The sequence below is a fragment of the Crassostrea angulata genome, chromosome 3 (genome assembly GCF_025612915.1).
Source record: "Crassostrea angulata isolate pt1a10 chromosome 3, ASM2561291v2, whole genome shotgun sequence".
NCBI classification, from domain to species: Eukaryota; Metazoa; Mollusca; class Bivalvia; order Ostreida; family Ostreidae; genus Magallana; species Magallana angulata.
This window is the reverse complement of record NC_069113.1, coordinates 56,979,889-57,005,301: the sequence shown is the minus strand read 5'-3', so window position 1 is coordinate 57,005,301 and position 25,413 is coordinate 56,979,889. Positions and strand designations below refer to the sequence as shown.

At 34.3% G+C, this 25,413-nt stretch overlaps 2 protein-coding genes across 2 annotated transcripts; one reads left to right on the top strand and one right to left on the bottom strand.

Moving 5' to 3' along the window:
- The first annotated feature begins 490 nt into the window (after positions 1–490).
- LOC128175912 (neuronal acetylcholine receptor subunit alpha-7-like) lies at positions 491–23,994 on the top strand. Its single transcript, XM_052841805.1, has 10 exons — positions 491–787; positions 6,080–6,167; positions 6,587–6,732; positions 9,549–9,593; positions 9,862–9,971; positions 10,080–10,336; positions 11,832–12,026; positions 16,979–17,065; positions 17,758–17,867; positions 23,300–23,994. The coding sequence occupies exons 2-10, from the start codon at positions 6,098–6,100 to the stop codon at positions 23,729–23,731; spliced, it is 1,452 nt and encodes a 483-aa protein (XP_052697765.1). The 5' UTR covers positions 491–787; positions 6,080–6,097; the 3' UTR covers positions 23,732–23,994.
- Positions 17,884–20,357, bottom strand: LOC128175910 (uncharacterized). The gene is made up of 2 exons (XM_052841799.1): positions 20,300–20,357; positions 17,884–20,143 (listed from the first exon to the last, which is right to left on the bottom strand). Exon 2 carries the CDS (start codon positions 20,140–20,142, stop codon positions 18,112–18,114), a length of 2,031 nt encoding a protein of 676 aa, XP_052697759.1. The 5' UTR covers position 20,143; positions 20,300–20,357; the 3' UTR covers positions 17,884–18,111.
- Positions 23,995–25,413: the final 1,419 nt, after the last annotated feature.

Here is a 25,413-nt window from a genome sequence, read left to right as displayed (position 1 = left end):
TAATATATCACTCGAATTAACTCATAGTTCACACGGTTACAATAAAGACAAAGCAATTGAAAATCATGAACTTATTCACAACACAATTACGAATCCGAAACGTAGGACACTTACATGTTCTGATTGCATGTTATTTTACTTTTGGTTTTATTTATATTTCTTAATTTTCATTCATTTTTTTTTTTTTTGCAATATTTTAAAACCGTTATGTTAAATATAAAAACAATGCATGTAAAACGTTTGACATGCAGTACATGATAAATTACAAAAACAAAGTATATCATACATGTTGTGATATTGATTCTGTGTAATCTGGACGTTACAGTGGTGTTTTGACGCTGAGCGTGGTACTGCTTGATTGGGCAGTCGTTTCTACAACCAGTCAAACAGCGGCGCTGTCAATCTGTAGTGTGGGTGACGGATCGTGACTCGATGAGTAGCTCTCAGCATCACTCTCTGTCAGCGACATGAACACTCAGGGACAGGGACACAGATCAATCCAGACTTCTTGGTCAAGCTTGAGCTAGAAGCCTTGGGGCTTTACCCTGACCATTACGTTGACATATATAAAGTAACATTTAAGGACTATTCTGGACCGTCTCCGGTAGTTAATTGGCTGGCAGGCCCACAGTGTATGACGATCATCCTTAACAGACAGGAACAGGACACGCTCTCGCCAGTATCTGGGATCTCAGTGAGACGCGGACCACGATGGAAAGATCTGTTCATTCAATCCTCCAGTGTTTAACTTGTGAGTTTGTCTCCACTGTGATTCACTACTAAACAGGTAGGTTGAATAAAATACTGTAACTCTAAATAATGTTATATTTTAATTTATAATCTTGATGGAAGATAGCTGTTTTCTTTATTAAAATCAAATATGAATATTAAAGGAAATCAACGTTATTAGAAAAAAAAAAATTAATAGAAAAAAGTAAATTTATTTGCAGTCAAATCTATATGTAGAAGACATTAAATTTATATAAAGTATTATTTATCAAACAGGGTTTGTTTCAAACACTGAATTGTTTACATGAATATCTTTCCAATTATAGAAAAACATTGAAGATATGAGAGCTCGATTTAGCGATGCAATCAGGTCTATTTATCATGATAAAGTCCTTTCTCGTTGCTTATTTCCTTTCAATGCGATATCTTAATATCATAACGGCAAAACTCGACCGGAAACGAATCAATAGGCACTAACTAAGTTATAATGCTTGGCCGCACTTTTGAAGGGATAATTTCTCATCAGCTTAAACATTGGATATGCACATTAAATGAACATACGCATATCACTTTCTTTCAGTTACATTTTACACAAGTTTATAATGTCTAACCGAGCACAAAAACGAAGTTTTGGCATCTATGTTATCATTTATTTACCTCTTACTTTTCCCGAGATTGCTGGAGAATTTTATTGGGTTCGTATTCATACGACAGACATTTATAAAACACGTACAAATGTACTTGTTTTACTTTAAAAGAAAATTTCCGATGTCGATTAAAATCCAAAAATTGAAATTTATTGTTATGGACAATGCATGCTATACGTTATACTGTTTCAATGAGTTGTGTCCCCTAAAATCTTGAAATCAAAGCAGGTTGGTCAAACTCTCGATTGAAGACATCTTTTAATAAGTTCTATGGTAAAAAAAAAAACTACATTCTTGACAAATACAATCTTCCACTGGGTCGCATGCTGACTGACGATTTTCATAATTATTGTTATACCATTATTAATCACCTAATTGTGTACGGACTTTTCAGTTTTCCCGACAAACGATAAAGATCACACGTCGGATGTGTCCGCTCAGCAGAGGATGCTCACTCCTCCATTGCACCTGATTCTTTGTCTTATATTTCAGACGTCCATGTTTGCTTTGCCCCTGTTTTGTATTTTTTTTTCGACTTTTGATTTTGAACCACTTTTTGCTATCACTATATTTAAAGAGACAGTACAGCTGAAAACATATGTGTGAATAACTTCAGATTTACCTATTGTATCGTTAGAAAATAAGAAATAACGGTGATTGTAATAAATGAAATACATAAAAATCACTTTTACAAACCTAATTAACGTAATTATGAGCTTCCGGAAATTTAAGGGTCGTACAAAGCGGAATAATCTTATATCGTTTATTTGTATCACGTGGACTTTGATTGACAGTAATTGACACGTGCTGAAAACTACAAGATCTTCGTCCGACTACGTCCATCATGGTAAATGAGGTTAAAGGGAATATCTTAACGGAACGCACCCTCACTTACTCGATAATTTATAAATGGTTTAGCAATATCGGTTCATTTTAAAATGAACAGATATAAATATGTCAATAACCCCTCAAGGGGCCTCATTTACAAAAATGAATTTAGGTTGTAGCAACTCCTACGATAAACACGAAAAATACATGCTTACAAAATAATAATTGTGGTTATTTTAAAAACTTTGAACAGTTATACCTGGGAGAAGTGGAAAAGACATATTTTTATCAACAAACATGTCCTGGAGAATCTTTGCGAGCCCTGCATGTGTTTTGTTTACGGTAAATACGCATGCGTAATAGTATAGAAGGCTGAAACGCGTAACACGTTGCGATGTAAATATGTGATAGGTTATACGTAATTATTAATTTTAATGAAATAATTAGATTTATAGTACAAAAATACCGAACCCGATCAGAAAAATTGTTCAAGTCCATTTTTTATACGATGCGCCGTACTGTCTCTTTAATATAAAGCAATTTATTTAAAGAATATATCGTTGATATGATATAAACCAAAAAAATGAACATTTTCAACATTGAAATAGAAAATATATACACACTGTGCATCACAAAGTAACACATTACATTATGAATGGCAGCACCATGTATTTTATCCACATGTACCTTGGTTTTGCGAGTTAAAGAATTGCTTTTACATGAACATCACTTTATGCGTTGATATTGTTAATACAGTAGTTTTATAAAAGAATATTAGACATTGTCAAACCACACCAAATGTCAGTTCATTTTAGTTTAGTCTAATGTAACAACAAACTATTTTTACGAGGCCAAGACAAATATGTATTGTTCTTTTGTTTCAACCTGATCTTAAAAAAGCCTAGATGGATGTTTCCATTCCTTTTTAACGATGGAACAAATAAGAGCGTTCTATGAAATGAATTGACGTTGTTCGTCAAACACCTGCCTCTCAAGGTTATCATATTCCATAGCTGGATATCATCAGCAAAGCTTCTTGTAAAGGATAAAGACGAATACCATAGGCGTACTTTTAATCTGTGTTTTTTCATGAGACTTCTTGTAAGAATTTTCCAGAAAACTTTAATGTTTTTCTCGGGGATTACCTGTAATTAGTTTTTCTTTATCTCCCGTCTGATAACCATTACAAAATCAATGAAACAATTCATCAATGTCGCGCAGAGTTCAACGTCAAAAGTCGACCCCTTTGTTCTTACCAGAATCTAAATCTTTTACATTAGAAAACACAACCATTCTGCATTAGATCAATGACAAGTAGTTCACTTTTTATAGCCTCTGGTGCAATGCTGGTTTGCAGCAAAGTGAAATGGCGGAAATTGTGGGAAACTACCAAAATGTTCTAAACTCTTGTAAGTCTGCATCGATAAAGATTGTTTGATCAGATATTGACTGGGACGGTTAATAGGGGTTCGTGTTTTGTAACAAAGTTTGCTTAACTTGGCCGTGTAATCTCAGACAGCTTGTAGTGTCTTTTAGACATCATGAAACTTGCAATCTAATTATCTTCAGAGTTATGTAAATGATTTTGGTTAAATAGAGAGTCTTCGATGGATCATTTAGAATCAGCAAAGGCGATATGCTCAAGGCTCTGAACTTGAAACGGCAACGAAGAATGCAATAAATAGGATTGTGCTTTGTAATGCCTTTGTTTGGCATACAAACCTTAAAAGATATGTCCAAAATTCTACCATAGTGTATTTTTAACTAAATGTGCACTGTTTGTGCCTTTGGGTTTTTATTTCATTCACAACCCCCGATTACCTTTAGGACACAAAATATCAATTTGATTTCTTTGTTACTCAACTGCACAGTTACCTATTTTTCAAATACATGAACATTAAGGGGTTTTTTTAAGATCAGTTCTGATGATCTACCAATTGATGTAATTAAAATCATAAAAGGATAGCATCTTTTTTTATACGTCGCAGTTTTATTTTCAAAGTATATTTAGCTAGCTGGACAACAATGTCAATGACAAACGGCCTAATTCATTTGTTGTGTTCCCCTAAATGAGTTATTTGATTGCTATCATTCAAGGTCCATTACTGCTAATCTATTCCCGAATATTTCACCGTATGCGCTTTGTCAATGATGCCTCTAACAGACGCAGTGGAAAGGAGGAATATAATTATGCCTTTTTCTTCCACAGTGCCTTGATTGTATCGCCGGCATCAAACAGCCATTTTGAGCAATTAGCTCATCTGTTCGGAATACAATGCTCGCGCTACGTGATCCGGTTTCCGGTCTGTCAGCCCCTGGTGTTCGTTTTGTCTGAATGTATCGGTATTAAGCTCGTCAAGTTGATATTCAACGATGCTTATTCTTATATTTCTCTGTCTGCAACACGTTTATAAAAGAACAATGTAAAATGTAGAAGAAGAAAAATCTTCTTTAAGAATCTAGAATTGGTGAATTGACGATGGCTGGACGTAATACGTATACGTTACATCAAAATATGTATTAAAAGATTACAGTAGCAGAAGGTTTAACAATAATACTAAAAACACAAATGATATGAAAACATTTCATGTTTAGACAACTCCCATACATTAATACATTGCAATGTTGAAACGCATTGCACTTTACACAAGTGTTTAGTAGGGTGTATATGCAACAAACAAAGCAACATGCAGATCTACCTATCTAATTGAAAAAAGATTGATATATTTCATCTTTAATTTGTTTTATATTATTTTGTAGTTTTATATACAGGTCTTCTTTTGAAAGAGACCATTTTTGTCTCATAGTGGCCATGACCATCGATCCCCCTTAAATATATAAAATTCATTGTAAGGTACCCAGTTAGAGGACAACTGAAACATGCTTACACCTTTATTAATCATAATAGCAAAACAAGAGCAAAATGATATAGCAACGTTAATAACTGAAAAACAAGAACCTGCATTTTGGTCAGTGTGACTCTCAATCATATATTATTCATATAAAGATAAAAAACAAACTAAATGTTAAACGTAAAAATTCATAAATATGGTGGATGTTTTACTATGAGCATTGGTTGTAAATCCTTCTGTTTGGATAGATGAGTCGCATGCGCAAGTCAGCATGATCTGTGTAGGTTCGTCAGGAAGAGCATCGCTGTCCTTCCAGACATTAGCTGATTCTATCAAAGTCAGGCCGCCAATGCACTGTACCCACTCTTCTTACTATAGCCATCTTAAGTTCTGGGTCACCAAGTGGGGTTTTCATAGCTTGTTCCGATACTTTATACATTTATCTTCTATAATAGAGTTATCTGTGATCTATGGCGGACACAGTGTTTGCCACAAATAATAAGGGTTTTTTATTATTGTATGTATTTTTACGGTTAGTTATTTATAACACGTCATTTTTAGAATAATGCTGCATTCTGATAGTCGTCAAGCTATTGTGGCACTTATAAAGACTTGTTAAATGAGTTCCACAGTTATACACATGTATCTGTCGGTTTAATACTTATAAAGAACCATACTTGATGGAGTACTATTGATTGTCATGCACTAATGTCTTTGAAAGGACCGTGAAAAAGTCGTATCCCATTTAAGACCACAACAATACGTACAATGTCTTTTATCAAACGTATTTTTTATCAATTATGTTTTTGATAAATGAGTAGTTTACTAGCATATAAGAAACTGGCTGTTCGTACATGCATTTTTAAAACAAAGAATCTTTCTAGAAAAATGATTGATCCCACTCCATTTTTTATTTTATTTCATGATTTAAAGCGGTAGCAAATGCAAAAACCAATGTACTTATAATCTTATTATTGTTGACAAGAATTTTTATCAATAATGATATTGTAATATTGTTCACAGCTGGACATCCATGTTGAGATGACGATCCATGTGTTCCCCGGGGGAAGCCTCGCTTTCGTCTTTATTTGCGTAGGCTTCCTGTTTAGAGGTAATTTTATGACTTGCAAGTAATTAAGTACGCCTTTCTGGTTAAAAGGTTATTTTATAAGCTCAGGAATGGCATATTGATTCACAAAAATGATGTGTTACCTGAATGACTTACCTTGAGTTTAGCTTTTAAGATGTCAACAGAAAAAATAACACCACTATTCTCCAAATTGCAGATAAAATTCATATACGTTTGCTTTTTACTTACGAAAAATGACAGGCCAAACAACATATCAACCTATCTGTATTGTTTCACTTAACTGCAAAAATAGCATACGTTGAGAATGAATCATTACGTATATTAAACAAATGTTGTACATTTATTTTTTTTTAACTAGCAAGCTATGTAAGAGTAGCGTAGACTGTCACAACTTACGTTTGCCGTGGAAATCAGTTTTGGTATTGTACTCTTTTCAACAGGGACACTTCAAGGTCAAAACGAGCGCCATCTTCTTCACTTTCTGTTCGTTGAGAGGCATTACAACCCCCTGGAGAGACCCGTGGCCAATGAGTCAAAGCCAATCATTGTGAAGTTCGGAATCACTCTTCAACAAATCATAGATATTGTAAGTAACACTTTCAAAAAACAAATCTTAGACATCGTAATTTAGTGGTTATCAAATCAAAGACATTCTACATATCAAAAATAACAAAAGTATAGACATGTAAGTAACTGGTCAACAAAACATGGCAAAAAACTGGCTACAGAACAAAACTTATAAAGTAACAGTCACTGAAGTGTGACCCATTGGCCCCATCGCTCACCTTAGCAATAAAAATCAAAATAAAATAAGTTTTAAGGAGTCATTAACAAAATATAAGATCAGTGTAGTAAAGTATATCATGTATAAGAAATATTCAAAATTTTCTCAAGATATTCTTATTGTAAACATTGCTTTTAATGGTTTCATAGTTATATCACATTTTGAGCACCACAGTTCTTAAGGAGATCTTAAATTGTTCGAATCAATATAAATCTACATCAAACTTTGCACCCCTTCTGTGACCCAAGAATTGTCCAGGGACCACAGACAGACTAAACAACTGAAAATCAGCAAATGATATGATGCTTGCATGCATGTACTTATAACGTTTGATTTTTTTTTTACAATAATTAAATTTATTTAAAAATCACACCACCACCCCTACTCCCATTCTATTGGGGCCCATCATTACCCCCGGGATGATCATTAACTAAACAAAATTGAATTTACACTACCTGTGGATGCTTCAACATAAGTTACAACTTTTCTTGCCAATTTGAGAAGATTACCAAAAACTTGTATCTTTTTATTCTTTGTTAAAATCGCCCCTTCCCATTGTGGCCCCATTCTACCCTCAAATATCAGAATTTGTGCAAACTCGAATCTAAACTACCCGATGATGGCTTCATGCAAGTTTCTAGCCAGTTATTTTTTGAGAAGAATTTTTTGGGAAATTCTAAATTATCTCCCATTGAAAAGGGGCTTCATTTGAGCAATCTTGAGTCTTCTTTATTTAAGGTTATGTGCCAAGTTTAGTTGAAATTTACCAAGTGGTTCTGTAAAAGTCAAAAATGTAAAAAGCTTATAGAAGGACGGAATGACGGACAGACAGACAGGTAGTCAGACAGAACAAATGTGATCAGAAAAGCTCTCTTGGGAGCTATAAATTAAAAAATATTGTAAAAGTATATAATTTGTTCCATTTCAAACTATAACAAGTAAATAATTACATCACAATTTATAGAAATAATAAGTAGACAGTTACAGGACAGTTGTATACAATGTAGACACGCGAAATTATACTCATTGTTATACATTGTAAGTAATTTATTAAAAATGATTTCTTTGCATTGTGATTAATTCGGAGATAAATACATTTGATTTTTTTCCTTTTGAATTAATTGAAAAAGCCAAATGTGTTAATCACACTATGTGTAAGTTTATGTGCGAGTCGATTTCTATTTGTTCAATAAACAGGGTTTGTGTTTTAGAATAAAAAAATATGAGAATATGTGAGTTTTGTTAAGTGAATGTAAGGAAGGTTTTTTGGGGTCCTTTGACAAATCTTTTGTGCACTCCCCTATAATAAGCAAAAAGTGACCAGTCTACTCCTTGAAGATGCATCGATTTTCCAAAAAAGTATATACATGTATAATGAAGATTGCCATTCTTCACCATGCAAATGTCCCAAACATTCCTACAAAAATCATTGTTAATATTGTTTTTTTGTGTATGCTGATGCAAGACAATATATGGATATTTATACATGAAAATGCAGATTTTTAATTTGTTTCTATTCAAAATAGCCTGTAGTTTTTGTAGGTTTTTTTTTTATTCCAGATAATATTGAGTCTTACCAAACATCTAGTTAATATGATCCTGAAATTAATTTGGAGTAACTATGATTCTAATCTGATAACTTATTTATCAACTCAGTCAAATTAAATCGTCTAAACCAATTTTGTGTACATGTACGTTAATGGCGACAAAACTGCTATGGGTTCACTTGATTAACATTAATGTACAGCGCTAGCGCAATTTGTTGTTCCTTGTATCTTAAAAGAAATCTTGTAAATTTTCTGTATTTTTTAAAAAGCTTGTAAAAATCAAACTCTAATCCACATACATGTAAAAGTATATTTACATCAACTATGAACTTACGATGAACGTCGCCACATCCCCTTTTTTCGGGAATGGTCAGATATATAGACAAAACCAAATATGTCACAAAAAATAACAGATTGTCAGCTTCGTTAAAAAAATCTCCATGCTTAAAAATTATAGATCATTTTACAAATTTGGAGATCTATTTTCTGATTGCTGTTTTCCGGAATCTTAAAATTTGGACGATGCATTACAAGCACTGGTGTTGTTGACTTTTATTGATTTGGTTAAAGATGGTCTTCCCCGCCGTCAAAACCTCCTGATTTATCGCATCCCCCCCTCAATCCCGAGTGTAGCATGCATTCATCAACGGAAGCTCGTGGATCTTCTTTCAACATGAAAAAGTCGCTGATTGATGCATGGTTCGGGGGAAGCTAGGGATATGTCTTTAAATACTGGTCCATACAAGGAGATGATTAGAGCTACTGTACAACTTGAAGCGTCTAAATTCCCCAATTCTGAAACATATTTCAATGACTGGGATATATCCGATAAATGTATTTCATATGGAAATGTTGCAAATAAATAAAAGATGGCGCGGAGAAAATTTCATTTTACAAACAACTACTAATGATTAACGAAAGCTAGCAAAAGCTCCTTCGCTGTACAAGAGTCGGTACATTAGCACTGTGTTTGTACTTGTATGATATGAGAACGAATGATGATATTATAGCTATGTTATATGTTACGTTTCTAGAACAATTCAATCTCTCTCTTTCTCTTTTTGTTTACAGGACGAGAAAAACCAAATTCTATATTCAAACATATGGCTACAAATGGTAAGATGTGCTATATAATTTCCATAGAAAATGTCTTGTTATTTCTATTCTTTATTATCAGAACAAAACAGTACTGTTATTCTGTTGAAATACATTGAAATTTTGAATTGAACGTGTCTAAACATCAATATATAAAACACATCCTTTACATGCCCAATAGTTTGAATACTACTAGTTAACTTTAAATATTAATATTGCAATAGTATTTTACGATTATAATGAAGACAACCCTGTAGTTTATGACTTATATTTATTATAATGCACGTAGAGATGGCACGATGTCAATTTGATTTGGGAGCCTCGAGAGTTTGGTGGAGTTGAGGAAATTCGAGTTCCCGCCAAAAACGTGTGGAAACCAGACGTACTGCTATATAACAGGTGATTAATCATACTTGAACAGTGAACTGTAAAACAGATAAACAAAGCAAGACGTATATTGTAGTGAAGAAATTGTACATCTATCGTATGACTGATATTTTTTTGCAGTGCAGACGATGACTTTGACGGAACCTACCATTCGAACATCATCGTGAATTACAAGGGCGAAATAAAGTGGATTCCCCCGGGAATGTTCAAGAGCACCTGTCAGATCGACATCGCATGGTTCCCGTTTGACGAGCAGAAGTGTGACCTCAAGTTCGGCTCCTGGACATACGACGGTCGCTTCCTGGACCTGATATTTGACGGAACTTCGGACGGGGACGCCTCGGACTTCATCAGGAACGGCGAGTGGGAACTCCTGGGTAATCAAAGCGATGGAAAGCTTTAAAATTTATCTTTAAGATTCGTTTTCATACCAATGATAAATTTCATATTCAGGAACAAAAAGGTTTCATTCTAGAAACATATGAAAAAGAATATTCAGAAAGTTTGAACCCTATAGTCTGTCCCAGGATATTTTTGCTGCATATTTTCTTAAATTCGATATTCATAAATACCTCTTTGTTTAGATGCTGTCCTTGCAATATATGGTAAATTATAGCATGGAAAACCCCCAAGATTTCCCTGTTGAAACGCCCCCTCTAGCAAACATGAAGGTACCCGGATGATAACGTTGAAAAATTGTGCGAGGTATTCCGAGAGACTTCCGAATAGAGAAAAGATGCCAACATTCCCCATTATAAATCTCCGTATAAAATCTGTTTTTGTTCCTGTTAATTTTTACGAGGGAAAAATAGTAAAGTGTGAATGAAGTTATTTTGGAAATTTTCCCTTTTATCAATTTTAATTGCACTTCTTTTACAGGTATGTGTATTTTTATTAAAGGTACACGGTGACACACAAAACGATGATTCAGCAAATATCGAATTTTTACACGATTTCCACAAATTTTATATATCATATGAAAACATGAACTTTTGAAAATTTACGTGTTCAAAAGTAAATAAATCAAATGAAAAAGAGAAAAAAAAATTACGCGTTAAATTGGGCCAACACAAAAATATTGAGTTTTCCTTCCGCTTTATAGCCACGCAAGCACAAAGGAATGTAAATGCTACCGCGTGACATACATCATGAGCCAGAAACCTCTCATTGAAACATAATGTCTTCGAGAACTTTATATTTATTAAGATGCGTTCTCTATAAATGCATATTTCTTACCACAGTCATCGAAAAGCTTCTTTTTCAGAGTGTCAATCTCATTGTAACTACAGTCTTTAGACAGAAATCGCAATCATTTGACACTAAACCAATGTCCAAAACAACTCGGTTTGTTTACATGTGCTATTTTCGGATGAGATTTAATGACCAGTAATTTAATAGGTGATGACTCATGATGCGCGAAACCTTCCGTATGATGATATTTTGTGTAGCTCTTTTTATTTCCGTTGCCATAATCAAAAAGTAAAACATCTATTTTGAGTCACCGTGTCACTTTAAGTAACGCCCAAATGTGCAGCATAAATATCTTGTGACAGACTAGAGATAACACTTTGATTGTGTTGGAGAAAAAATGATTATATAAAAAAGGACTATCAGACCTGGCTACGCCGTCGCCAACATTCCTCATTTCATTCTCAACCTTAAAGCTGAGCTTTAGCCTAAAATTTATCCTCTTGATTTTTATGGAATTGAGTTGAGAACTGACTGAGCTGAGTAACTACGTATACATGTAGTACCAAAGTTTGGTGGAGAAATGAGTTGAGCAACATCAAAATGTTGGTTACGAGATGGGGCCAGATTAGTCCCAGATGTACACAAAGTTTTGTCTATCATAGAAGGTTTTTGTCCTTACAGGAGTACCCGGGGTGAGAAACCAGAAGTCGTACGAGTGTTGCCCCGAGATCTACATCGACATCACGTACACCATACACGTGCAGCGCCGGACGCTGTACTACGGCTTCAACATCATCATCCCGTGTGTCCTCATCTCGTCCATGTCACTGCTGTTGTTCATGCTACCTCCGGACTCAGGGGAGAAAATATCTCTAGGTGTGACATCACGTAGTCCTCCCAAGTCAAAACTTCTATGTAAATCTGTTGTCGCATTAATATAGGAATTATCAGACTTAGGATTCGCTTCGAACACGTCCTAACCTACTTTTGAGTTTAGATAGAATAGACGACTTGTCAAAGTAGTATATATTGAATATGTTTATCTTGCAATTTTAGACCTCAATCAATGAGTCAATGATATTTAATAAATTATCTTAATGATATTATTTTGGAATAATACAAAAAAAAGTATTCGATAGAAACGATGTTCTAATACTATTGTTGATCTATGATCTCAAGGTAAACAAAGAGTTAAATGTGGTGAGTCGCTTTTCTAGATTTGATACTTTGGACCAAAAGATTAATTAAATATCTTTTAAAAAACAAAAATTTATCTAGTGAAAAATTTTACAATTTTTTTCATTTCAAATAGCTTATTTTGGTCCAAAGTAGTTCTAATTTTGTAGTATATAACCCTGCATTAGCTGTGCTTTGTACTGTATTCTACAAAATCCATAACCAGTGCATGCACCTCTAGCTGTACGATGCTAACCACTTTGTATCACCAGTCTTATTAGCCTTCTATGAAGATGAATTATTAGAGCTTGCCCTAAGGTGAATCACGATCCATTTCCCAAAAGAAGCGACCGGGGCGCATTTTTTTCCTTCAGAAGTTGGATCACTTTTGTATATTTTCCTTGCGTGTAACTTAATTTAGTGAGCATGGGGTTTTATCAACAATTGAATTAAGAATCCGAGAAACATACCGACCGTATCAAAGTGCCGATCATGCAGGAAACCCCCAATGAGTGAGAATGTTTACAAGGCATGTATTCAAAAGTAAATAAGACCATTAATCAATTATATACCGTTCTGCTTTATTTGTTTAGAGTCAAGCTTAACAATGTGAAGCAAACGAAAAGAGATCAAACTGCCTAAAAAACCAAGTAAAATTGGTGAATGTCTCTTTTTTCAATAAAATGATCTCATAAATAACTCCACCGGACTTTTTTCTTTCTTAAAGGATTGCACAAAGAGGTTTTTCTTTATATTTATGACAACATGAAGTCCAATAAAAAAAAAGTGATAAATATATTGCTAAAGTTTTCTCAAAAGCTAAAAGCATGCGCAATCTGACAATAACAACTACATTTTTCATCACAAGCTCCGGATTTCTTTTCTTTGCACAAAACATAAATTCTTCCACTCAACCCATTAACACTTTAAGTATACTGGTCATTTAGAACAAAATTGCTATAATGGTTTAACGATGAGTGGTAAATCCTTAATTGAATATATATTTTTTTAAAAATTGGTCTGGAAATTTCAAACTAAAGTGTTTTAGAGCACCTTTAAATGATTAATGAAAACAAGAGCACTTGTGAAGCGGGGAATTTTATGTACTCGCAAGAATGTGAAATTGAACCTTTTTTCCAAATTGCTTAAACATTTTGATTATAATTGGTTTTAAAACACCTTAAAATGATGAAGAAAAGCAGACTGGAAAGCGCAAAAATGTTATGGACTCGCAAGAGTGTGTTGTCGAGTGAGCTTTAAGATTATACACTCAACAAAACTTTTTGAGTGCTCACCCTGATAAGTAGAATAATTTGAGAATTAAATGAAATTGAAAATGAAAATGAAACTTTCAACATTTTGTAGCTCATGTTTTTTAATTAATATAATAGATTAAATAGGACAACAACAATTACCAATGCCAATACCAATTGCCAAAACATTACTTAAAACAAACTAAATAGCTCTGAGATAAATTCAAACAACCGGAAGTGTTTGTGTTATGATTTTAGCAAAGGTCAAGGTATTCTTGACATTTTGAATGTCAAGTGGAAATTAGTCACCCAAACGAGAAGACAAATAAATGTGTTTATTTCATATAGTACTAAGGTATATTATACTTAGTGAACACTTAGAACTCCGGGTCTATGTATACAAACTAGACCACTTTAAATACCGTATGCATGTACTTTCATTTTGAAAAATTAAAATGATGAATCTGAGGTTTGAATGGTTATTTGAGTGTTCAATTTCTAGAATGTGTATTGCATTGATTTGGTAGGTGGGTGGGTTTAAAACACGAAACGTCACTCGAAGGGAAAGTTTTTGGAAATTTTTTGACATTGCCCTACATTTCTCATGGTAATTGAAAACAATATTATTGCTCAGGACTGGGGGACTGGTACGAGACTCGTGAAGTGGTTAAAAGATTAACATTTTTAAAACATTTTGAGATTGGTCCTGACTCTTTTATTGGGTAGTAGATGTTTTGTTTAAACGTGTCTGGAAATTCACAAGAGACAGGAAAATGGTTCTCTTGCATGCTAACCAATTTTAGCAATTTCGGAAATTGGCCTCGATAGACAAAAAGTTTATCTTGCCACCTTACTTTTTTTAAAAGAAGTTAATTTGTTCATTTAGTATGTTGTGTTGTTAACTTGCACATGGAATTCAAGTACATCTTACTAAAATAAGAAAATATCTTGAGAAATACCGGTAATTCGCTAAATATCCAAGCAATATAAATGATTTATTTTAAACAAACCCTGGTGTACATGTAGTTGCGTTTCTAAAAAGGGATGTGACTTGCTTTTTTCAATTATCATTTTTTCAACTTTTCAAAATGTTGATAGAAAAATAAGTAGTGAATCAACTTTATCATATGTTTTTGTATTATCAGAAAAATATTTAAAGTTACGCTATAGGGTTATTCCTATTCATTTTATTGTATGTTTTCATTAAATAAAAGTAGACCTTGTTTTCTAACAAAATCAATTTGACACAATCAGTAAACCTTTTTTTTGAATGATAGTGGAGTTGTTTATGTTTTAGTTTCCAAATATATATCATTAAGTTAAAATGAATAAGTAATTTTTTTGTATTCACATGTTTCTTTCACAGTGTTTATTATACTTTGCTATGAAATAATGTAGATTCCTTATTAAAGTCGAGGAATCAATATCTTCGTAAATCGCAACAAGCAAATCTCGCAGATTTTAGAATCTTTTATTTTTCGAACAGATGTAAATTAAACGAAACCATTATACAAATCAGGCGTTCGCAATTCTATATTCCAACTATGCGAAACAGTTAAATCGCGGAATTAGGTACTCGGCTAAAATAGGGAATCTGCAGTAATTTTTGAATTTTTTTTTTCGACAATGCACTTGATAGTAACTGTTTAAAGCATTACGTTTACTGTTTATTACAATTCACTGTTTTGATATCAAATATATACAGTCACTGAATTCCGGAGATGAACATAACAATTAAGTAACATGTATTCTACTCATCAATCCAGATTAATCACTGGCATACAAATATCTTTACTGGTTTATGGTATTTTTAATTGTAAACTTCAGTGTAGACGTATTGTTTTATTTACACTGTTGTAATGCTGATTACAGAAATGTAGCTCTGTCTGGAAACTCCGCTTGACGTTTGTAAAGTTATGTACATCCTGTATTTGGTGCACAAAACCAGCGCTTATCTTGATATTTACATTTTCCAGTGTCTTTGCCTGTAATAACACTAAGTATCGATTTTGTACTATTAAAACCCATAACTTCAAATAACGTCAAATTGAGGCGCCAGTGGGGTTTGGTTATATATATTAAAATATTAAATCGTACAATGGCACAAAATTATATAAATATAAGTAATAAGGAATCATTTTTTGAGTATTATGCGGTGATCAAATCTATCACACCTCGACCAAAATTATCACTTCATAATACTCAAAGAATTATTTCTTATTTAAGTCTAACTTGTTGAAGTGTACATTCTATGGAAATGTTTGATGGCATAAACATCGACTACTGATATTAAGACTACCTTTTTAAAGCGCTAAGCATAGCTCAGCGCTTTATTGTCGTTAGACTTCTACTTCCGGTGCAAGGAATAACTGCCCTCTATGAGCAGAAATATACATCATTTAAACTGGTAAGAGGTATAGGGAACCAGTTATCTGGGTGACGGAAATGGCCGAGTAGATACGATTGGTTTGCGGGGCTTACGTACATCAGCACGGGATGCTACGCAGTGATGAAAAAATATAGTGCGTATTCAGAAGCTAAAATATAGAAAAATATAATCGATTCTTTGCAAGAAAATGTCAAAAACTGTGATAAATTACTGTTCAAAAGGTATAATTCGTGATTTTAACATATCTTTTTTCAGGCAAGTATCCATATACAAGTCGTGTTCAGCTTTAATTCACATCATTTTCAGAAAGTAACATATATTTAAAGAAATCTGGCCTTCGATACTTTAAATTGATATTTATTAAACATAAACCAAAATTTCAATAAGGCTCATTTCCGCCTACGCTTGCACACAGTAAATTTTCTTAGAACCAAGCTAGGTTAGCGCTTTTCAGTACTTTCAGTACTTTGATTTGTTTAAGTCTTTCTCGAAACTCGCGCCACTCTTGTATAAAATATAACAGATAAAAAAAGGAATAAGAGATACGATGCTGTTTACATGGAAATTTTCGCCCCGTTTTAATTTTGCTCCATTAGCCCTCGTTGTCAGCGAAGACAGAGCGAATTCAATATAATATTTTTTTTTTACTGTGTTTATAAGAAAGCCTGTCTCTTACACAGTGTAGAAGGGAGAAAATCATGGATCAAAGTAACCCTCCAGCCATACTGAATTTAGTCGTTTAATGTGTACAGAGTTTGAAAATATTAATATTTCAACGAAATCCTACAAAGAATCAGCCAACAACCAACACAGACGTTGAGATGTAGCTTCTAATATTATGATTAAATTATCGACAGTTATCAAACAAATTGATCTCAAAATAAAAGTTCTATAAAGTATTTATTTTTGTGGCACATATTTAAAATAATGTTTTTACAATACATGTTATGATCTTCATACTAGTTTGTTTTATATTAAGCTGTATTGATTTGTGCTGGTTTTCGTTGTAGGGGTGACCATTCTCCTGTCACTGATGGTGTTCCTCCTTCTGGTCGCCGAGACGATGCCCCCCACATCTGACGCTGTTCCATTAATTGGTACGACTTTTCTTGCTTGAAAAATTATGTTTTTATGTCGACAAAAAATCACACAATTCCAAGATATGAAGCAACACTATATAAATTAAAAATATTCAAGAAATGACAAAATGTTAAAAAGAAGAATGCAATTTCAGTAAAAATTGCAGCAAAGTTCACTCCCCATAAATATGAGGGGTTTTCATAGTTTAAATTGACTGCTTTCATGATATTTCTATATTAATAATTCTGCATACGACTTAAGTACCGGTATTTGATTAAAAATATTTAAACACCATATTTTTTGTTGATAACAATTTGCTTCTTTTTTAATGCTATAGAAAATTGAATGTTTGACTTCTAGGGATACACTTCTGCTGTATTATGATTATGTGTTCGATGTTTCATTACCAGGGATATATTTCTGCTGTATCATGATAATGTTTTTTAATGTTTTACTTCCAAAGATATACTTCTGCTGCATCATGATTGTGTTTTTAATGTTTCACTTCCAGGTATTTATATCTGCTGTAGCATGACTATGTGTTCAATGTTTCACTTCCAGGGATATATTTCTGCTGCATCGTAATATTGTTTTAATGTTTCACTTCCAGGTATTTATTTCTGCTGTTTCATGACTATGTGTTCAATGTTTCACTTCCAGGGATATATTTCTGCTGCATCGTGATATTGTTTTAATGTTTCACTTCCAGGGATATATTTCTGCTGTATCATGATCATGTGTTCAATGTCGATGCTGTTTACGGTCATCGTGCTGAACTTTCACTACCGCGGGCCGGAAACTCACTCGATCCCATCATGGGTATGCATTCCTCTCTCTCTCTCTCTCTTTCTCTCTCTCTCTCTCTCTCTCTCTCTCTCTCTCTCTCTCTCTCTCTCTCAGCACTTCTGATTGAGACAAATACATGCATACAGTATTTACCGTTTATAAAGGGTATAAAAACAAAATTCATAATTTTTCAAAATTTGATTAGCAATCATTGAAATATTTACACACACTTTTAATTGCATTGTGAGACTTCTCACGGCCTGCTATTAATTTAATTTTAAATTGCTGCTGTAGGCATATGTAAATCATAAATTCTTTGTGCGGTAGCAGTTTGTAATTTATGGAATGGGAATTGTGCGAGAGACTGTTGATATGAGTATAGGGCAGCCTGGAGGTTCCCTGTGATCTGTTGACAGATCCCCAGGATCTCCCAGGAGATGTCTCTGCATACATCACCTGTATACAGTCCTTGAACATCGTTGACTAGGACCTGTAGATCATCTAAAGCTGTTTGGGCTTTCATTATGTTAACACGTCGGGAGCTCAAAAACTCGAGCATGTGTAACAGTACAAACGGTGGAATAAACAATATATTAGGCCATCTGTTTTGTCTACTAGATTGTTGTTCTGGTAATAGTTCACTGATATAGCATATTTTATTGTCAAGTATGATATTCACTGCTACAGCCTGTCTGATCTTTGTAGACAAGGACTGCCCCCCTAAAGCCGCAGTATATCTCTCTCTGTCTACATAATCCATATACATCAGATATGGCTGTGCTAACTTGACCTTTGTCATCTCTATAATAGATAAAGCTTCCCTGTATCTGAGTGTCTTGTAATAATACATGGCAATGTACAACATGTCAGAAATACACCCAAACTTTGCCGCTAATTTCAGCATGTGACAGGAAATTTTGTCTACAATATACACCTGTTTATTGACACCTATGTTAGTGTACATGTTGTGTAATATATAAGCAGTGCACTGAAGGAGGGTGGCTGTATATTTCCGTAAATTTACAACTTGATACTGTGACAGGGGAGAACCTATCAACTGTTCTACTGTGTGTAGGATCTTCATACAGCGCTGTAGGTCTGATGTCTGTTGTGTCTCATTACTATATATCTCACCTAATAATTCTACATCAAACTCAGCCTCAGAGATCAGAGTGTGTTCATCAGTACACACTGTGAGTCTGGGATTACAGAGGACATCAATGATAGAGGACCTGATGGAGGGACTGTGTAGTAGGAATGCTATACCCTTCTCATACAACCCATACAGTCGCCTGAATAAACATGTTTGTGCTTGGCCATGGATTTTGCTCAGAAACATGTTGTTTTCTGGAATGAAAAAGTTTGGACAGAATCCTTCATACACCCATTTAAGGAGAAGCTTGAAGCAGACCCAGAAACCGGCCAGGAGACTTTGTGGACACCAGTGTGGTAGTATGTTATTTTGAATGGCCCAAAATATGACCGTTTTCATGTGGTAGGAACACAGTAGTTTATCCTCATCTCCTAATCCGTTGTTAATTATTTCCTTTAAGAACATTTTCAACAAACCGTAAGTTAAGAATTGCGTGTGATTCATTGAATACACAAGTTTGTACTCTGCCTGAGAGAAAGAAATTCTCCATTCTTCGTCTTCATGGTTTCCTAGTTTGTGTCCTATTGCTACAAAGTGACATCCATTTCTTACAATGTCATTGACAACATAAGGTAGGGGCCATGAGTGACATCTGTCTATCCATGAGGCGGCAGAGGGGGGCCAAAAATCACTGACAAAACAATAAGCAACATCGTGATCAATTTTACCGTATTCTTCTATACCCAATGTCCCGGTGGCACACGGTCCGTGTACTCTCCGATCAGGAGTAGATGTACACATAGTCTCTCTGAATTTAAGACTTGATATATAGAGTCCCCCATTCATTTCCACACACGATGACAACACTATCTGTGCAGCTCTTTCCAATGGTAACCAAAGTAACGTAAATCCTGCTGGACTCTCAGAACTGTCACAGAGAATCAGTGCCTGTCTGTGTATGTTGTAAAACTCAGACTGAGAGAAGTCCCAGATCACTTTGTGGTCATTGAGCCAGAGCATAGTGTCTATGTCTGAATCACGTAATCTAAATCCTTCTCTCCTACTTCCACTCATCATTAATCTCCCCACATCATATTGATTCTTGAACAGCTCCATGATATCCGTTATATCTCTCCTGGCTGCCACCTGTTGTGGGGTCCCTATCTTGTGACACATCCCCACATACACTGACTCGGACATTTTCTGAAGAGCCATTCTGTTAAAAATGAAAGTCTATCAAGAAATACAAATCAAATTACGTTTAGAAATCTGATAGAAATCTGATATTTGTCAGTTACATATAATGTATCAGAAGCAAATTATTGTTTATGCATCATTTTACTTGGAATGCCTGTTTTTAACATGAACTTACATTTTAACTGCTCTTCGTTAGTTCCATAACCGTGCTAAATTTAGACATGGGAATCCCCAAAATAACTAAAACGAAAGCGTGAATGCTTTATTTCCGTCCGCTCTTCATTTACATGTACTTTGATATAGAAAAACGTATTTAAATTCCCATAATATTTTATGATATGCAAGAGTCATGTGCAATGCCATGAGGGATAACTCTCCTTAACGTTTAATGAAATAAATATTAAATCATCTATATAAATCATAGATTAGATAGCAAACGTTTCCCGTTAATTGTATTTCTTGTGTATACAAAAGACCAATCAAATTACTTATAGACAGAGCACAGAACTTCGGAGAGAATTAAACTTAATATGTTTTACGGTGCGACCGTTGGGGCGAGCACAGCATGTGATCAAACAATGAATTATAATAAATTAATAAAATAAAATTAACAACGTGAAATTTGAATGCCAAAAAATAAAACATACCTATTTTTCAGTAAATTTTCATTATTCATAGTTTATAAGATTTGTTATAATTTATTTATTTATATGTAGAACAATAGTTTAATTTCAGATACAATGTTGTTAAATAATAAAGATTTTAATATATAAATATTCATTGCAATGCATCTCCTCTTTTAAAGTGATTGTGATTATGATTGATTGATTTATTTCCCCCTTTGTTTTGGCAGTAGACATTTTTTCTTAAACTTACATATAAAACTTGACTCATCATAGAGCTCCCCCCATGCTAAAATTTTTTTCATTTTTGTCAATTTATACATAGAAAATCGACTTACCATGGATTTGCCCCTCAACTTAAAAAAAAAATAATTAATGTTTAATTCTATTTTTAATTTACGCTTAAGAATATTTGCTTATCATGTTAAAAGAACATGGTGTTGTCCCCCCCCCCCCCCCCCCCCCCCCCCGCATGTAATAAATGGAAGTGAAAATAAAGAAACCATTGAACTACTAAAGAGCTGAAGGATTAGAATTTTCATGATTTATTTTTCTTTTTGCTTGCAAAGATTTTTTGGATGAGGCTGCCATCCACCCACCCACCCCCTTTAAAAAAGGCGCTGCTACGTATAACGTTACGTTTCAGAAAATTACCGTAATTATAGTGAATAAAATATTTGTGAGCATTCATCCAAATTAGTGCAATTTACAACTGTTGCCTGTATCTGTAGAAATGTCCTTATTCGTCAGCTGTTCTTTATCTTAGCCTTTGCAAGATTTTAAGAGGATTTTGGTCATTTCAGCAGATTTACAATAACTTCAATTAGAGTAATTTCCCCTTATCAGTGCTTATTGTGACGTCAAAGCTGACGTTGGTTAAGAAACTCCCCATAGAAATAAAAGTATGCGAAGTATACTGTTTTATTTACTTAAAAAGCATGATGTTCTTAAAATTACACATCTTATAAGCTTTTCAAAGGTTTTACTTTGATTCTCGGGAGAACGTGATGTTGGAATGTGAGGTTGGAAACCATTGGTACTATGAATTGTGGGTCAAAATTTACTGACTCCGAAAAAATATATCGGATCAATGTGTAAACGTTTGTGACGTCACACGATTATTTTTGATTGAAAGTGTACTGAGGTGAACTTTAAAGGTAACATTGACTGTATGTCGCTTACATCGTTATTGTTTTTACTGTCTAAATTTGTCTTGCTGATTCTCGTGAGAGTGTGAAGTGATAAAAATTGCCATGATTACAGGGAACTACTGGGACGATTAAAACGATGCATTACTGGTCCGATTTACTGACGCCAAAAAAATCCGCTGAATGAATGTGCAACTATAGTCTGTCCCAAGATATTTTTGCTGCATATTTGAACGATTTTTAATAAAAATACACATACCTGTGACTGAAGTGCAATTAAAATCGATGGAAGGGAAAATTCCCAAGATAACTTCATTCACACATTATCATTTTTCCCTCGTAAAAATTCACAGGAACGAAAACAGATTTCCTACGGAGATTTATAATGGGGAATGTTGACATCTTTTCTCCATTCGGAAATACTCGGGACCCCTCGCGCAATTTTTCAACGTTATCATCCTGGCGTCTTCATCTCCTTAGCAATGGAAAAACCTCGTAGACTTTTTATTTTTAGCCGTGTACTGATACCCGACAAGCTAGAGGGGGCGTTTCAAAGGGGAAATCTTGGGATTTTTTCATACTATTGAATGAACATCGTCTGAACCATGAGGTATTTATAAATATTGAATAAATTAAGAAAATATGCGGCAAAAATATCTTGGGACAGACTATAGTCCGAATTTTCTATTCACACACGCCTTGCCGGTAGAGCTCGCTTCGCGCCGGCGCTGCGCGCCGGCGAGCTGCGCTCGCTATAAAATATATTTCTTTTTTTTTCAAATTTTAAGGTAAAGAAAGTTTGGTGTATGAAGATTTTCCAATACAAGATACTACAGGATTGAACCTACTTTGAGAATCTTACATCTCCGTGCTCTTATATAGACTACACGAAAAAATATATTACAAAACAGAAAAAAAATATTTTATAATAGTTACGGTCATAATTAATAATCTACAAGGTGGTGTCCGTCAAATCTACTATGATCATTATCGATGTCACATGAAAGATGACAGGTTGCAATAGAGGAAGCTCATAGAGCTGTCAGGAATTAAGAATGTGTCGGTGTCGTGTTAGACATCTTATAGAAATTATTTGGGATTTTTTTTTTTTTTTTGGAAGGGGGGGGGGGCTTTTTGTTTGCAAATGAATTAAAAAATATTCATTCATGAAATAAGTATTTAATTGTCGAGGCTAGTTGATTTAACTCATTTGTACATGACTGATACTCTCTCTCTCTCTCTCTCTCTCTCTCTCTCTCTCTCTCTCTCTCTCTCGCTCACACACACACACACACACACACACACACACATTGGCGATTTGACATACTGTTTGTTTACACTTAATGAGCTTTTTAAAATGAGTTAAACCGCTATGTTCACACTTGTTATTAATTTATATTTCAGGTCAATGAGTGGGTGAACGGACGCCTGGCCTGGCTCCTGTGGATGAAGCGTCCCGGGCATGCGCAGAACAGGCACACCAAGGACACGATAGAGAGGACGCGGCTCCATGACATCGTGGTCCAGGAGCGCCAGTCCCGGTGTCTGCTGTCCGGTCTAGACTTTGACGAGGAAATCCGGATAGAAAACGGGGCACTGCCCAAATCCGGAGAATCCCCATTCCTGAGCACAAAGTCTGACCTTCTCTCGATATTGAAGGAACTCAGAAAGATCACCACACGGTGTAAGAGAGAGGAGGAGGAAGTGGTGGTTCGCGGCGAGTGGCGGTTTGCTGCCATGGTGATCGACCGCCTGTGTCTGTGGATCTGTGTGACCTTCACCGTCATATCGACTCTGGCGGTTCTATTTTCAGCACCGCATTTAGTGACGTCATAAAAAGTAACATCATTTTCTAAGTTAGGAATGAGCTATATAACGTATACGCTAGTAATTCATTCTATTTGTACATTTATATTTATATTATTATTCCAATGAAAGTGCAGTAAAACTTTTCTTTTAAAAGAGAAGCTTAATTGTGCCTACAGGCTACAGCATTGGGTAGGACGAAGTTAATAGATAAACTATGAATATATGTACTTTCAATAGATAAAAGAAAAAAATTAAACGATACATTGCAATAAAAAGATAAAATAAATCAATACCTTTTGATGGATTGTGCTTTATTTTTTACAATTCTAATGAAATCTGCAGCCAATTAAAACCAGGTGAAAAATATTCAAAAAACGACGATCGACCAATGAACGCACAAAGTATGAATCCAAAGAACACATGGCAAAATCGCCCATAAAGTGTAAATCCTGTTAAAAGCAATCAATGTTAAACTCTGCTTTAAAAACGGCATCCAGTAAAGACCAAATGAGAAACCAAATTAAACCACAAATCAAAAAGTGTAAGACCTAGTCAAAATGTAAAGTCAGAAGGAAAAAAAACGTCAGCCATTGAGTGATCAAGTGTAGCTTGGTATATACTAAAAGAGAATAAATACAAAAAACTTCCACATATCATACAAATTCTTTCCTGATTCAGAAGATATGCTTCTCACATCATTCTAAATCTTCAGTCAAAGTGTTTTAAGTATGCCTAAGTTGTATTCATAGTTTCACACCGTTTAAAATAATCATCCTATTTAAAAATGAACTCAATGTCTACCCAAGTTATACAAGTATAGCCTGGGTTGAGGCAGTTTACGCTTTATAATCCGCTTCGCGGATTATAAAAAAGGCGTAAAATGCTCCAACCCAGGTTACACAAGTAGTACTTGAGTAAACATTGAGTTCATTACTTATAATTGAATTTTTTCTAATTTACTGTACAAATTAAGTGTGTTTTACTTTTGAAAATGGTTTTAATCTGATCAACATTTAAACGTAACGTCAAGTGGATTCGTAGGTTTTTGGTGTTGGTGCATTTTGACGTGTATTGTGACGGGTTAACCAGGTTATACAAATTGAACTAATTTTTTTACTATCCAATTAAATGCTGCGTTTCAATCAAAATTAAATTATAATAAAGTATATGGATATAATTACATATGTTCATATGTCACAGTACCATCAAATGCAAGTAATGAAGTAACATCATAACATGACATATTTTCAGCATACATGTCTAAGTATTAGCAAAATATACTAACGTTGTATAAGAATCAATATAGATAAAAGTAAATGTATCAACGCTTTGAAAAAAACACAAAGTATGATTAAATATAAATTTAAAAAAGGCATCAGCATAATTTGAACGTATCAACATGAGGTGACTGAAGAGTTCAATATTCTGCAAACAGAATGGTAAAATCTTGGCACAGGTCCACATTTTTGCCAGCCAAGGGTTTACGAGGGGAGCAGCGCAGGTGGTAAATCCTTAGCTAAAGAAAAGTAGGTCCATTGTGCAAACAAAAAGGGTTTGTTAAATGGAGTTCATTTTCCTAAAAGATTATAATGTCTGCACTTCTTACAAGCTTAGTTTTTACAGAAGTCAATCTCACTAACTATTCACATCAACTTTGTTTCATGTACCTGCATGTCCTAAGTGAACGCACGGACAAGCTACAGGCTTAG

What these genes read in the sequence shown, in the direction of transcription:
- LOC128175912 (XM_052841805.1), top strand. Translation starts at nt 6,098, where the DNA reads ATGACGATCCATGTGTTCCCCGGGGGAAGCCTCGCTTTCGTCTTTATT. An exon ending in TTCAACAAATCATAGATATT is followed by an intron (nt 6,733 to 9,548) that starts GTAAGTAACACT and finishes TTTTGTTTACAG; the next exon opens with GACGAGAAAAACCAAATTCT. An exon ending in CGGCGAGTGGGAACTCCTGG is followed by an intron (nt 10,337 to 11,831) that starts GTAATCAAAGCG and finishes TTGTCCTTACAG; the next exon opens with GAGTACCCGGGGTGAGAAAC.
- LOC128175910 (XM_052841799.1), bottom strand. Translation starts at nt 20,142, where the DNA reads ATGGCTCTTCAGAAAATGTCCGAGTCAGTGTATGTGGGGATGTGTCAC.